The 15,168-nt window shown below is 39.8% G+C and overlaps 1 protein-coding gene across 14 annotated transcripts in view; it reads right to left on the reverse strand.

Moving 5' to 3' along the window:
• The window catches only part of LPP (LIM domain containing preferred translocation partner in lipoma), a 759,650-nt gene that overhangs the window by 337,601 nt on the left and 406,881 nt on the right, over positions 1–15,168 (reverse strand). The window contains exon 2 of one of the 14 annotated variants that reach the window (XM_061413237.1): positions 14,990–15,061. The exons of 11 other annotated variants lie outside the window; for them this stretch is intronic. Coding sequence is in view for 2 of the 3 variants with exons in the window: in XM_061413222.1 (XP_061269206.1) it covers positions 14,920–14,931 (12 nt within the window). In the remaining variant the exon portion in view is untranslated. Of the gene's footprint in view, positions 1–14,919; positions 15,062–15,168 lie in introns of all 14 variants that reach the window. 2 more of the 14 variants (XM_061413230.1, XM_061413222.1) reach the window with 2 other exon arrangements.

A 15,168-nucleotide genomic window follows, 5' to 3' on the forward strand; every position in this document is an offset into this window, starting at 1 on the left:
TTTACATATGGAAACAAACCAAAAATTGTTACTTGTCCAAGATTACATAACATAAAAGTGAGATTCAAACATATTTCTATTTGGTTTCAGGGTCTGTTTTCTTAATCAGTTATATTACCAGGCTAAAAACATAAGACCTTAGACAGGGGAATTCTGCAGTGAGATTTGCATTTTAGGAACAGACTGGGAAGCAGGCAAGGGGCTACAAGGAAGCCAATTAGGAGTATATGACCAAAGCCATACAAATGTGGTCCACCTGAGATCCTTCCGAGGCCATGCAGATGGCAAGAAGTAAAAAGGTTTGTGAAATTTTTAGAAGCTAAAATTGACAATATGGAACAGAGAGGAATGTAAAGGAGCACTCAGATTCCTAGCTTAGGAAAATGGCTAGATGGCAACACCGTTAAATTTAACAACACAAGAGGAGAAAGAATTCTAGAGATAAGTTGATAAATTTATTTTAGACACGTTCAGACTAAGTTTTCTGAGATATATACAACTGCACCTGGCCAATAAGCACTGAGAAAGGTCTGGATCTGAAGTGCAAGAAAGCTTGCTGAAACACATTTATAAAGAAACTTTACAGCACAGGTATTTGAGGCCACGGAAATGAGAGTCTCCAAACCAAGTGTGGGAAGTAGAATAATAACAGACTTGAGGAAAGATACCCCCAGCCCTGGCCCACTTTACCGCCACCACCAAAGAAAACCAACATCTAGGAGAAGGCAAAAGAAGAGCTAAGGAGATCCCTAGAAGTGGAACTGTTCAGAAAAGAAGGCAGAAAACCAAGGCAGCATGATCCGTAAAACCTAGAAAAGTTGGCAAGACGGCCTAAGCGTGCTGTCGGGTGAAACAGGGTAGGTATACAAAGTGAAACTCCGGGAAAAAAGCTGACTGAAAGAAAGTCAACAGTGGAAAGAATGGGCTGAAGTATTGAACAAGAGAATCTAAAATGGGTAAGAAGAAATAGTCAGGGGCTGATGGGGAAATAGAAATAAAGACAATGGAAAGCAAAGATACTGAAGAGGTGTAGAGCAGGAGTTGTCTAAGAGCTGGAACAATCCAGGGTTGGGTTTTTGTTTGTTTTGTTTCAATTGTTTGATTAATGAACCAATCAATGACAAGATCCAGGGTGTAATCTGGGGACAGGTGGCTACAGTTGAGTGGAGAGAAGAGTCACAGGAGATAAGAGATCAAAGGACTAAGCCAGCAAGTTGAGGCCTGAACTCTTCCAACAAGACTGAGAGCCTGGACCCAGAGAACAAACAGTGAGCCATTTGCCAGGAGGTCAGTAAGTGACCACCAGGACCAGGAGGTTAGAGGATGATAGCAATGTAAAGGAAAAGGCATTTTAGCAAATGCTTTTGACACCGAAGAAGCATATGAATAGGTTACTAAATTTTAACTCAGTAAAGAACATGGAAGAACTACCATCAGCTCTGCTGTTTGGAACTTAGAACTAACAGGAACTATTGACAAGAAACAGTTCTACTCCCAGAGCAGGTAGGCAAAGCCTTTTCAGTTCTCAACAAGCATGAGGTAGAACACTCGTCTGTCCATATTCACTGTCCCCTACATCTACCATCATTCCCAGCCCCAATCTTGATGATGAATCTGGGATTCTGGAGGCTCCTCCTACATCATTCCTGCCTTCCCTGTTTCTGACCTCTCAGTGTCCTTGTTTTGTCTACCATAGATTTATCTATTATAGAAAATAGCTGGCCTTCTGTGATAATGAGTTTTCTGTGTCAGTTTTGCTAGACTATAGTATCTGCAGTTATTCAAACACTAACCTAGGTATGGCTGTGAAGGCATTTTGTGTAAGTGATTAAAGTCCATAAACCATTCACTTTAAGTAAGGGAGATTATCCCAGATGATGTGGGTTAGCCTGATTGAAGGCTGAAAGGTCTTGAGATCAAAGCTGAGACTTCTTTAAAGGAGAAAAGTCTACCTGTGGACAGTAGTGTCAACTCTTTTAGAAAAGTTCCAGCCTGCCCCTCCTAACAGCCAACGCTACAGATGTTGGATTGCTCAGCCAGCCCACTCAATCATGAAAGCTAATTACTTGCAATGAATTTCTTATATGTATCTCCTAACAGCTCTGGTCGGAGAAGGCAATGGCACCCCACTCCAGTACTTTTGCCTAGAATATCCCATGGATGGAGGAGCCTGGTAGACTGCAGTCCATGGGGTCGCTAGAGTCGGACACGACTGAGCGACTTCACTTTCACTTTTCACTTTCATGCATTGGAGAAGGAAATGGCAACCCACTCCAGTGTTCTTGCCTGGGGAATCCCAGGGACGGGGGAGCCTGGTGGGCTGCTGTCTATGGGGTCGCACAGAGTCGGACACGACTGAAGCGACGCAGCAGCAACAGCTCTGGTAAAACACTGACTAATGCACCTTCTCTAGGCATCACCAGTCACACTGGCTGATCTTTGACTTTTGGTAAAAAACAAACCATTCGTAAGGTCTGCCAAAATTGCTGCAAGACTATTTGTAGACCATTCTTGCTACATTCTGATTCCACCCTAAACAAAATTTTAAGGTTGCTTCTGAAAAGAGATGCCTTCCTACTATAAGCCAAGAACACTAGCAATATATCTCCCCAGGGGTCGTTCATGATGGGGACTTCCTGGAACCCTTGGAAAGTTTCAGCTGTCCCATGAGAAGAGGGGCAGCGACTACAAGACAAAGAAAGCTAACACAAATTCTTCATACTCTACATACAAAGGGAAGTAATTAAAATCAGGGACAGGGCAGAGATGGATAGCAATAACAATGGAGAAAAACATACAATTGAAGAGAGAGAGGTTTTAGGCATTACTGATACTTCAATTCTTTATAGGTTTTATCTGCTTATAATTATAAATAAACACTAAATGTTTGGGGCCTAATTTTTTTAATGGAAAGGAGGGGATCTATTGAGAAAAACAATACTACAACATTGGTAGTATTATTCTTTTAAGAAATACGAGAGGAATTTTGGTAAAATAGCTCTTGGTGCCTTGTCAGTTGCCATGCATACGGTACTATTGTTTGCATAACCCAAGCGCTTGAACGTGAGCTCTTAATTTGACAAGGTCTTTAAAAATATTAGATTCAGAATTGTTGTATCTTGACTAACTAGAAATACTGTACATGTACTTGTTTTTCATTTTTTTTTTAAATGAGGTTGCTTTTGTTCTTGTTGTTTCATTTATTTTAGTTTAGTTAACTCAGTGACACAATGAACATGCATGGTCTTTCTGTTATGGAATAATCTAAAGCAAATAGGAAAAGGAGTATGTCAAGGCTATACATTGTCACCCTGCTTATTTAACTTATATGCAGAGTACAATATGAGAAATGCTGGGCTGGAGGAAGCACAAGCTGGAATGAAGATTGCTGGGAGAAATATCAGTAACCTCAGATATGCAGATGACACCACCCTTATGGCAGAAAGTGAAGAAGAACTAAAGAGTCTCTTGATGAAAGTGAAAGAAGAGAGTGAAAAAGTTGGCTTAAAGCTAAACATTCAGAAAACTAAGATCATGGCATCCAGTCCCATCATTTCATTGGAAATAGATGGGGAAACAGTGGAAACTGGCTGACTTAATTTTTCTGGTCTCCAAAATCACTGCAGATGGTGATTGCAGCCATGAAATTAAAAGATGCTTACTCCTTGGAAGGAAAGTTATGACCAACCTATACAGCATACTGAAAAGCAGAGACTACTTTGTCAACAAAGGTCTGTCTAGTCAAGGCTATGGTTTTTCCAGTGGTCATGTATGGGTGTGAGAGTTGGACTATAAAGAAAGCTGAAGAACTTTTGAAAACTGAAGAACTTTTGAACTGTGGTGCTTTTGAACTGTGGTGTTGGAGAAGACTCTTGGAGAGTCCCTTGGACGGCAAGGAGGTCCATCCAGTCCATCCTAAAGGAGATCAGTCCTGAGTGTTCATTGGAAGGACTGATGTTGAAGCTGAAACTCCAATACTTTGGCCACCTGATGCAAAGAGCTGACTCATTGAAAAAGACCCTGATGCTGGGAGGGATTGAGGGCAGGAGGAGAAGGGGACGACAGAGGATGAGATGGTTGGATGGCATCATCGACTCAATGGACATGGGTTCGGGTGGACTCCGGAAGTTGGTGATGGACAGGGAGGCCTGGAGTGGTGCAGTTCATGGGTCATAAAAAGTCGGACACAACTGAGCGACTGAACTGAACTGAAAGCACAGGTTATCAATGATGAAAAAGAAAGATCTTAGTCTGACATCCTCATTTTACACATGATAAATAAAATTCCCAGGAAGGTAGGTAACTTTTCCAGTATGATGGAGATTACATGATTCCAGGTCTAGAACGAGGGCTTCCCTAGTGGGCTCAGATGGTAAAGAATCTGCCTACAATGCGGGAGACCTGGCTTTGATCCCTGGGTTGGGAAGATCCCCTGGAGGAGGACATGGCAACCCACTCCAGTATTCCTGCCTGGAGAATCCCATGGACACAGGAGCCTGGCAGGCTACTGTCCATGGGGTCGCAAAGAGTCAGACACAACTGAGTGACCAAGCACAGCACACAGCACAGGTCTAGAATGCAGGTTTTCCAATTTTCAGCCAGTGTTCTTTTCACCATGCACTGCTGGTAAGAAAATTTTAAAACATATTCATATACACACCTTCATATTCCTTGCTTTCCCTAACCTAAAAAATATCCCAAAGGAAGCTTTTGGCAGGATTCAGAGATTACTTTGGCAACTCTAACCACATTCCTGGAATCCATTTGGAAATGCTGGTCAGCAGAGCGTGCTTCATTCCCTTTTTGGTATTACTCACTCAGTAAAGGTTAAGTGTATGTGAATTATCATAAGTTTATTTTTATTCTCCCACCCCCCCCACTTTTTTTGGTAAGTGATCACTGACTACCAGGCACAGGAAATACATTTCACTGAATGATTTTCTAAAATCAAAACTCTATCTGGGTTGGAACTGAGACAGACTTAGAGACAATCATTTATAACATTAATACCAGTTACAAGCAACTATTCAATGATTGGAGTAGGGAAAGGGTCTCCATCTTTTCCTGAAAGTCCTTCCTAAGCTGAACCTTGAACACCCCATGGTTTAGTGTGCCATGTGCAAGAGTGCACAGGCAGCTGCTAATCGCATTGTGACTCAGTGCACCTTTGGGAGAGGGGGCCACAGGAGGACTCACTCAGAATGGGAGAAGGTAAGTATCAACTAGCAAGTACTAAATGTGATCTCCTTAGTTGGCCAGTTCAAATTGAAAAAAGAAAAAAGTTAGAGGATGGACTGTGAAAGCCAGTTTCCTCAAGTGAGAAATATTATTCCCCTTTAAAAAATTCAGAGACACACACACATACTTGCCCCCTTCACTGGATTAAATTCATATCTTAATAACTAAAATGAACAGCATTACATGAATTGACAAGGGAAACACCATGCAAAAAAGGATAAATAGAGCAAGGTGGTCCCAGAGCAGACACCTGGAGAGGAAGGAAAAAAAAAAAAAGGGTATAAGGTTCAGTTACTAGGACCCAAACTCCTGGCTGCTACAAAAATTACCAACCAAGATCTTACAAACCTGAAAAGGAATAGAAATCATTATGGCCACTGGGAACCATAAAAGGCACTCAACTTGGGTAAGTGGTATCAGAACTATCAGACTTGTGTTTAAGTGTTCTGTTCTCTCTCATCAGGGTGGTTGGGAAAGGAAAGTCTATTCACTAAAGATTGAAATTAGTGTTAAAAATCATAGTTCTACTTCTGTTTTGAGACAGGTTCAAGTATCACAATGATATGTGGATACAAGGACAAGATATCTCTTCTCAAAAAACACATTCAATTTTTCTAACACGTTATGTTTAAGATCAAGATTATTTTCAGTTTCTATTCTAAAAAGTGCTAAAAAGGTAAAAGGTGCTGGGCAGAGACGAAAGAAAGAAGAAAGTGATGGAGGGATGGTTAGGTGATAAATTAATAGGCTGATGGAAAAAAGAGGAAGAGAAGGGGGAAAGGGAGGGAGAGGGGAAGGAGGAAAAATTTAATAGCTTAAAAATTTACCCCCTGTACATGTTAATTGGGTTTATTGGGTTTTATTTGGGAGGAGGGTGGGCAGTTGTTTGATTGTTTGGCTTTATATTGGCCGTTCTTGATCTTTGTGGCAGCCTGCGGGTCTTCTCTAGTTGTGGTGTGCATGAACTTAATTGCCCCTAGACATGTAGGATCTTAGTTCCGCTACCATTGCAGGTAGATTCTTTACCATCTGAGCCACAGGGAAGCCCTACTGTATGTGTGTGTGTGTATACATATATACGTATATTTATACAAAGTTACGAAATAAATATTTATATACATCTACCAAAACATTTATATAAATTATATTATAAATGAAGAACAAAATAAAGTAGATTAATTATAAAAACTTTAAAAACTTGTAGAAGTATAAGAAAGAAGTCTTTTTCCTGTGACTCCAGAAATGACTGTTAGTGTATCTGTAATTTTAAATGTTGTAAAATGCACATATACTAGCATATTTATGAAAATATATGTCACAATTCAAATAATATATAGATTCACATCTAATTAAGAGAAAATATAATAGAGGTTTCAAAGGCATTATTTCTCCTTTCACATGGAGTAATTAGAGAAGAATTTGCTGTCAGAGTAATAACACCAAGACTCAGGATTTTAAAATGAAAGTCCCTACAGTTACACATAAGGAATATCAAAGATACTCTCAGATTAAGTTTTAAACAATCAGACAATATTGGGGTAGAGAGGTGGATCGCTGGGTAATCACAAGAGGAACACTACCACCTTCCATGAGATTACCTTTTTTGCATCTGGGAACATAATTCTTACTCATTTCTTCACAACCCAATATACTTATCCAATATTATTAGTGTTCCATTTTTCTCACAGGGAAATGAGGAATGAAGGCATCAACCATACTAGTTGAAGTAATCAGGCCAGTAAATGGGGAAGCCAGAACTTCAGTGAATGTCTTTAATTACTGATAAGTGAAAAAGCTAACATAGACTGTAGAATGCTTTATAAAGATTCATAATTCTCTTCATCATTTTGAATTTGTGATTCTGGAGACCTGCTCCCTGGTGATAGAGAGAGTCATGGGAATATCCCTTCTCCAGAGTTACATAGTAATATGCAGTCCACTCTCCTCCCTGGTTACCATCCTTCTAGACAGGATATGCCCACACTCTTTTCAAGACAAAAAGAGTTCTGGCATTAGAACTTAAAAATTCATATTTAGAGAAGATCCATCTTGACACACTATGGTATAAAGAAAACACTGGGGTGCAAGCTAGGAACTGGTGCTCAGAACTCACCATCATAACCTCAGAACCCTTCACATAAGCAGGCTATTTGTTCTAACTTATCCTTTACCTCCTCTATAAAACAGAGCTAATAACAGAGCTGATGAAATTCACCGAGGTAATAGGTGGTATGCGCCTGGTGCAGTACCTGATAGGTGGAAGAAAGTAACACAGCATTTTGCCAGCCTACCAGTTACCATCTCAGGGAGCTGACAGCCCACTGGCATAAAGAGCATCATTTCCTCCAAGCTGGTGTCACTGGGCTAAGCACTGATAATATTCAACACTATTTAAATTCTATGTGCTTAAAGGAAGCTCATCAATGAATCAGTGTCCATCAAAGCAAATTCTTGATCCATCAAAAGTCTGTAAAGGGCCAAAGAATATCAAAGAGCTGCACATTTTTCTGAATCAAGTCTGGATATAACCAACAGGCTAAGAACCACACAAACAGATGTCCATGAGCCTCCGCCATTCATATCAGAGTCCTAAATCAGCAGACTGTGGTGGGGTGGGCGTGGCTACTCAAAGGGCAGGCAGAATTTAATTAGGCTTCTTTCCATGCACTTCCATACATCTTCATCCACCGCTGAAAGCCCATGGTCAAAAAAACAATCCCAATTTCTCTCTCAAATTCAATCCATCACCCAAAGGAGGACTTTTTGTTTGTTGGTTTGGTGGAGTAGAATAATGACCCCAAAGGGTCCTAAGAGGCAAGGACAACTGGTGAGAACCCACTTTTGAGCATCCTTCCATCAAGAAGTCCACGTCATCAGCAATGCTAATTTAATAAAACCGGAGCAGTGGTGCTATAATTGGATTGCCATTCTAGCTAGTGGGTTTCCAGGGTAACCGTATTCTTGCCACAGATAAAATGCACCTAGTAACACAAAGATTAAGGGTTTGGGGAGAGTCTGCATCAAACAAAAGGTCAAGAATTGAAGCTTAAGAGAGCTAGCTATAGCAAAAGCAAATTGCAGAAAGTGGTCTGGATTCAAAACCCTGGCCTTGCCATGTCTCAGCTGCATGAATTCAGAAAAAAATAAAAATAAAAAATAACTTCTCTAAGCCTTGTTTCCTCATCTGTAAAATGAGCACAATTATGGCATCCCTCACCTGGGGATGTTATAAGGATAAAACAGAGAACTTAAACTGGTACATTTAAACTCTAATGTTTAAAAAAAAGGGGTGGGGGGTATGACAGATGTCTCTAAACTAGATATTCAGAAACCTAAAAAACTAGAACAGTAAGTTTTGTTTTCTTTTCAGTTTAGTGCTTTGGAGGGAAAGTCCCTGAAAGCTTCCCAAAGGATCCTGGAATGGCTTAAATCCACATTGTCTAATGGTTGTGCTTATGTTATTCCTGCCTCTGTAGCCCTGACTTCTGGGAATATGCTGCCATGTCAGAGTCAATCCGGCAAGTCTTAAATGAAGAGGGACAACAGCTTTGCAGGCCACAAATTAAGGATTGGGAAATTGCCCTTGCTTAGTGGGTAGCAGCTAACTGGAATGGTTCGTGGTCATAAATACAGCAGCTGACTTAGCCTGTTTCCCCTCAGGGGAGAGACTCTGCTCCTGCAGAAGTAAGTTATGAAGAAAAAGGGAGAAAGGGAAATTTTCCATTTGGAAAAAAAAGTCAATTTCAGGAGGCAGGGATACCTTCCATTGTGTGTTTCAGTTAGAACAGGTACCTAGAATTAAGTTCAGCTACAAATCTCCTTATGCTGGGTCCCCACCCCCACCACCCTCACCACAAACACAATGGGAAGTTAAGCTGGAAAATGAGAAAGAAAACCACTAATAAACTCCTGTGTTCATGCTCACAAACTTCCAGGCAATCAACAGCAAAACAGCGAGAAAGATGAAGTTTGAGAGCAAGAACATGTACGCACAAAAAAAGTTTCTGTTGTCCTCAGCTTAAATGCTGAGGCAGGAAGAGATACTATTCTTGAATCAAGTGAGAAAAGATGGTAAAGTGTGATATTAAAATGCAGCACACTGGAATAAGTTTGCCTCTATAAAAACTGTTATGTTCTGTATGTGATTTAAATTAATGCCTATATTTGTTGGAGATAAAATTAAAATGAAGATAAATGGTGCCAACATATAACGTGTTTGCTGGAGCAATAAATAAGGCAGTGAAAGGTACTTTACATTTCAGTCACATCTATCCAAGTGGGGAGCTCACAGCATTTGAGGAACATTTGTTAATTGAATGTTATAAGAGGTTTGTAAGGCCCCGGAGTGGTTAGTATGTGCGTCTTTCAAAGGGACAGGGAGGTTCAATGACCCAGGGCCCTCTGGATATCGCTTATTTGGAAGCCTAGGGTGGTCAAGCAGTGTGCTTTCCAGTTCAGAGGATTCTCTGCCTGACAGTAGGGCCCAGAACACAGAGCTCCCCTGCACTGCCCCATAATAGACATCACCTGTCCACTCTCCATTTATTAACTATCTCAGTGGTGAATAAGACTACAGTTTTAGCTGGGGAGAAAGGCAATCATTTTGACACACTTTAACAACAAATCTCTCCTTTCCCCACTTACCTTGGAAGAATGTCTTATGAATGATTAAATACTGTCACATCATTTATCCTCAGCTTGAAAACTTGTCTAAAGTATTGATTAGTGATGCCCTCTCTTCAAATCAGTCTCTTCAATCCCATCCTCCCCATGTCCTCACTAAGCCTACTCATCACAAAGCTGCCAACTGGTCACTGGCTTTCTGTTTTGGAAGTCCTGTTCTCTGAGCCCCACAAACTCGAGGAACTCAGTCTGTGTTCAAACATCTATTTGATAGATGGCCAGATTAACTTAAGAAGCTAAATCATGCAAGACTGGGTGGGCATTGATAACTGTATAAGGATAACTGATCATTTGGAACACTGGGTTCACTATAATCTTCTACTTACACATATGTTTGACATTCTCAAATAGAAAGTTCAAATAAATCAAAAGGGGAACATTCCCAGAAACACTGGCAGCTCATTTCCTGGGACAATGCTCCTCTCCTGAGCTAACAGAGAAGTGTGCTGGTCAGGAGAGGGCCCATGTCTTCTGAAGATGATGCAGCAAAAGAAACAGGGGAGTCACCTTTTCTGCAGGTCATTTAAGGATTCAGGTGAAATTTTAGGACGTCTTAAGGATCACTTAGTCCACTCTCTCGTTTTTCAGAAAATCTCAACTTTATCTTCCTTTTACAATTTTAAAAAATACATTCAATTTCATTATAGTTTGATATACATATCAATGCTACAGATCCTGTAAAAGTCCTGCTCTTCCTCTTCTGCAGCGGTTAATCTACCACTTTTCTGCCCAATTGTACAATGGGAATCACGAGCATACCTACGTCACGAGCACTAAAGAACTCCACACCTGAAAAGCATTAAAAACAGTTCCTGGTATATAGGAGCCGTAATTATTATTATTATTACAAACTTTGTGGTAGCCATCAATGCTGCTTTCTAAGTATTTCCAGCTCTGCTTTCTGGCACCCTTATGGCTAGATGGAGCCGTATGAAGAGTTTTGGCTGAAGCGCTGTAAGTACAAGTCTGCATGTGTTACTTACAGGCCAGAGTATGCAATTGAGAGGTCAAGACCCTCAGTTCAGTTCAGTTGCTCAGTTGTGTCCGACTCTTTGCAACCCCATGAATCGTAGCACGCCAGGCCTCCCTGTCCATCACCAACTCCTGGAGTTCACCCAGACTCACGTCCATCGAGTCAGTGATGCCGTCCAGCCATCTCATTCTCTGTCATCCCCTTCTCCTCCTGCCCCCAATCCCTCCCAGCATCAGAGTCTTTTCCAATGACTCAACTCTTCGCATGAGGTGGCCAAAGTACTGGAGTTTCAGCTTTAGCATCATTCCTTCCAAAGAAATCCCAGGGCTGATCTCCTTCAGAATGGACTGATTAGATCTCCTTGCAGTCCAAGGGACTCTCAAGAGTTTTCTCCAACACCACGGTTCAAAAGCATCAATTCTGCGGTGCTCAGCCTTCTTCACAGTCCAACTCTCACATCCATACATGACCACAGGAAAAACCATAGCCTTGACTAGATGGACCTTTGTTGGCAAAGTAATGTCTCTGCTTTTGAATATGCTATGTAGGTTGGTCATAACTTTCCTTCCAAGGAGTAAGCGTCTTTTAATTTCATGGCTGCAGTCACCATCTGCAGTGATTTTACAGCCTAAAAAAATAAAGTCTGACACTGTTTCCCCATCTATTTGCCATGAAGTAATGGGACCGGATGCCATGATCTTCGTTTTCTGAATGTTGAGCTTTAAGCCAACTTTTTCACTCTCCTCTTTCACTTTCATCAAGAGGCTTTTTAGTTCCTCTTCACTTTCTGCCATAAGGGTGGTGTCATTTTACTCTGGGATGCGGGACAGCAATGTTTGAGATGGTGGCTATTCCATCAGTCGGCAAAGAAATTCTGATCCAGAGTGAACAAATAACAGAAGCAAAAAAATAGCTTTTGTTTTAAGAACTGAGATTTGGAAAATAGTTGTTAGCATAGCATTGCCTGACCTATCCTGATATTTCTTAACTTTGGTTTACAGAATGCTTTCACTTCTATTATTCAATTTAACCTTCATCATCAAGAGAAAGGAGAAGTGTGTAGGTATTCAGAAGATGTGAATTTCAACTTTAGTTAGCACAATATCCAAGTCTTACTGATGTATCTGTATACTTGTGGCAAATGCAAAATATTCTTTCAACACACTTGACTCTAAAATTAAAGGCCTTAAGACCATTACCTTTAACAATGTAGACACATTAACCTCAACCCAAATACTAATTAGAATTGCTAATGTTTTCTGGGTGCTTACAGTGTCCCATCAAAAAAGATGTCACTGATTATAAAATGTACCGTTACTGCACCAGTAGAAACAAAAAATATCGTTGCTTAAATTATGACAGTGTTTTGTTATTAAATGAGTTATTATTGTTGTTGAAAGAAACATTCTTAGATGATTTAGACAGTCTTTTAAAAATGTCACTCCATTGTGCATATGCATATGTGTGTGTGTATGTGTGTGAAACAAACTGAAGCATTCCAAAAGCTTCTTCACATTTAGAAGTCAACCTATTGAACCACCTTGCAAAGGAAAATCATGAAAGTTCTATGAATTTTGCCATAATACTCTTCACTGAGTCATCAAGAGCAAAGATAAAAGAGGGTTCCACAATTACCCTCGGGATTTTCTTCCAGCCATTTGAAATCAGGAACTGACGCGTGGAGAGATTACACTGCCTACTGAAGGTCACACAGCTAGTAAGTGGTGTGACCATGTAAGGTAGCTGCCATCTTTCGAGTAACTGCTCTTAGCCACTATATAGTACAGATTCTCATCACAGCAATCAGATCAGTACTCTTTTTTTTTTTTTTGAGGGGGTGGGGCAGTAGAAGTACAAGAATTACAAACTCAAAGAAAGTGTTCACACTTAAGCCTCTTAAAATTTACACCTGTCTGTCTTGTTTAAAGCAAACCAACACTTATTACTGCCAACACTTTAATATACTGCTAAATGGACAATTTAGCAGAAGTCTCAACCTCCTTTTGATTATCTTCAAAGAATTATTGAAAAAAATCTGCATGTAGCCCTATATTTTTAAAATTTTGGGATGTAATATCAGTGAACACAGGTATATAACATCTATACTTACACAGACATACTCTTAAAACACATTTTAATTGCATTTAGTTCTACTAGTGTCTACATTTCTACATGGATATTAGCTTTGGAAAGCCAAAGAAATCACTACTATTACACATTTGAGGACCAAATGTGTGCTTGATCCTTGCAGAGCATGAAATTAGATTTAATCTATGCCTAGAGGGAGAAACCTTACTGAACAAGTATAACAGGTGATTTTTTTTTAGCAGTTCTTTATCTCCTCTCCTTTATAAAGGACAGTTAGCACAACTGAACAATTACTTAGGAGGTATGATACAAAGCTTTGAGTCTAGCTCTTTATATACTTATCAAATGAGTATTATAATTTGCTATAATTCTCCCTCTTGATTATATACAGTAGCTATTTCATTCTCTAAATAATATCTTATACCTTTTTTTAGAAGTTGGTTAAATTGCTTAGGAGGAGAATATTAGGCTCAGTTTCTTTGAAGGGTAATATAGTGGGAGTGACTGTATAATTATCTCCACCGGGCTCTCACCCACTATACAATGTCGTCTACTCTATCGCTTTCCTGTTGAGAACTCCAGTTAATCCTAACTAACTAGCACACAAGAAAATGAGGCAGGAGGATTTTATTTTTAACTTGGGACTGAGAAAATAAGAAAAAGAAATGCTAAGATTGATCAAATCTGGTGCATTTGCAATTTTTATTTTAAGCCATTTTAGATATATGTGCTACCAAATAGGTACAGTAATTCAGGGCTTACAGTTACTTGTGCAGCCACATCCTATCTAGTACTCTCTGCTTGAGACCAACTGTCCTGTAAGTCACTGCACAGCTGGGCTATTTCATGTCTGGCAATCACTACTCTATTCTGGATGGGGAGTTTTATTTTTCCTAACATCAGTGTGGATTTTATCCTCAAAATGCCAAGCAGTCCAAATGCTTCATACAGTCTAGATTTTTATAAACAATTTTTATAAACAATTCAATGGGTTCCAGCAGAAAGAAGTTTAACACAAGTCCTTCAACAAATATGTCAAAATTTCTAGATGAAGTCCATTCTCCATTGTTGTTCAATGATGTGTCTATTTCTGTGTCAGCGTCTCCAAAAGACATATGAACTCAAGTGTGGGGCCTGGCGCAGTCTTACTCATGTGCATATGACCAGTGACTGACACGGGGCTGACACTTTTACACTTTTCTGCCTAAATTAAGAACAGAGAACAGTGCTCACATGCAGATGTTAGAAATTATAAGTTCAAACTGTGTTACCCTCCTGAGTTACTGAGTAAGGCTATCAGATTGCTACTATTTAAAACAGACTGTCACTAAAGTGAAATCACATTCACTTAAAGACTGATGACCACTAAGGCAGATACAAGGTTATAAAGAGTTGGAGGTGAGAATAGAGAGTGACTCCAAATGGGTATGAAATTTCTTTTTGAGATGGAAGAAAAGTGCTAAGATTAGATCAGGGTAATGGTTGCAAAAATCACTGAATCACTGAGTCATAAAAAACAAACAAACAAAAAAAACTGCACCCAAATTCCTCATCAACATCATTGCTGTTAGTAGTTTTGATTATGCATTCATCTGTTAATTCTTATAATTTGGCATAGGAGCTAGACTGTTGTGGCTCAAACACCAGCTCTGCCGCTTAGAAATTTCAGGTTTCACCTCTCTAGACCACTATCTCACCTGTACAATGGGGGTGAAATGACAGGCTTCCTCACTGAGTTGTTGTGAGGACCAACTAAATTAATACATGGAAGTGATACAGAATGTTTTCAATGAATGTTGGCTATCATTTCCATATCTTTAAATTAATTTCCTAATATTAGAAACAGTTGACCACTGCTGCAAAGGGAAATTGATAGGTAGAATTTACATAAAATGTTAACTAGATAAACACTACACTAAACAGTAGAGATGGCTTACTCCTACTTTCATTCTCAACCCAGGGCTCCTCTGATTTGAGTATAGCCAGAGTTATCTTTCGGAGGCATACTTCTAATTTCTTTTCTCAAATCTTCAATGTTCCAGTCTTCTCTCGAACTTCGGCCCCTACTCCCCCAGCTGCCTACAGGATGAAGAGCACAATGTACAAATTCATTGCATTGCACGGAGTTTATTCATAAGCTACCCTTCAACCCTCACCAATGTAATATTTTGGCTCTATTCTTTCTT

The sequence above is a fragment of the Bos javanicus genome, chromosome 1 (genome assembly GCF_032452875.1).
Source record: "Bos javanicus breed banteng chromosome 1, ARS-OSU_banteng_1.0, whole genome shotgun sequence".
NCBI classification, from domain to species: Eukaryota; Metazoa; Chordata; class Mammalia; order Artiodactyla; family Bovidae; genus Bos; species Bos javanicus.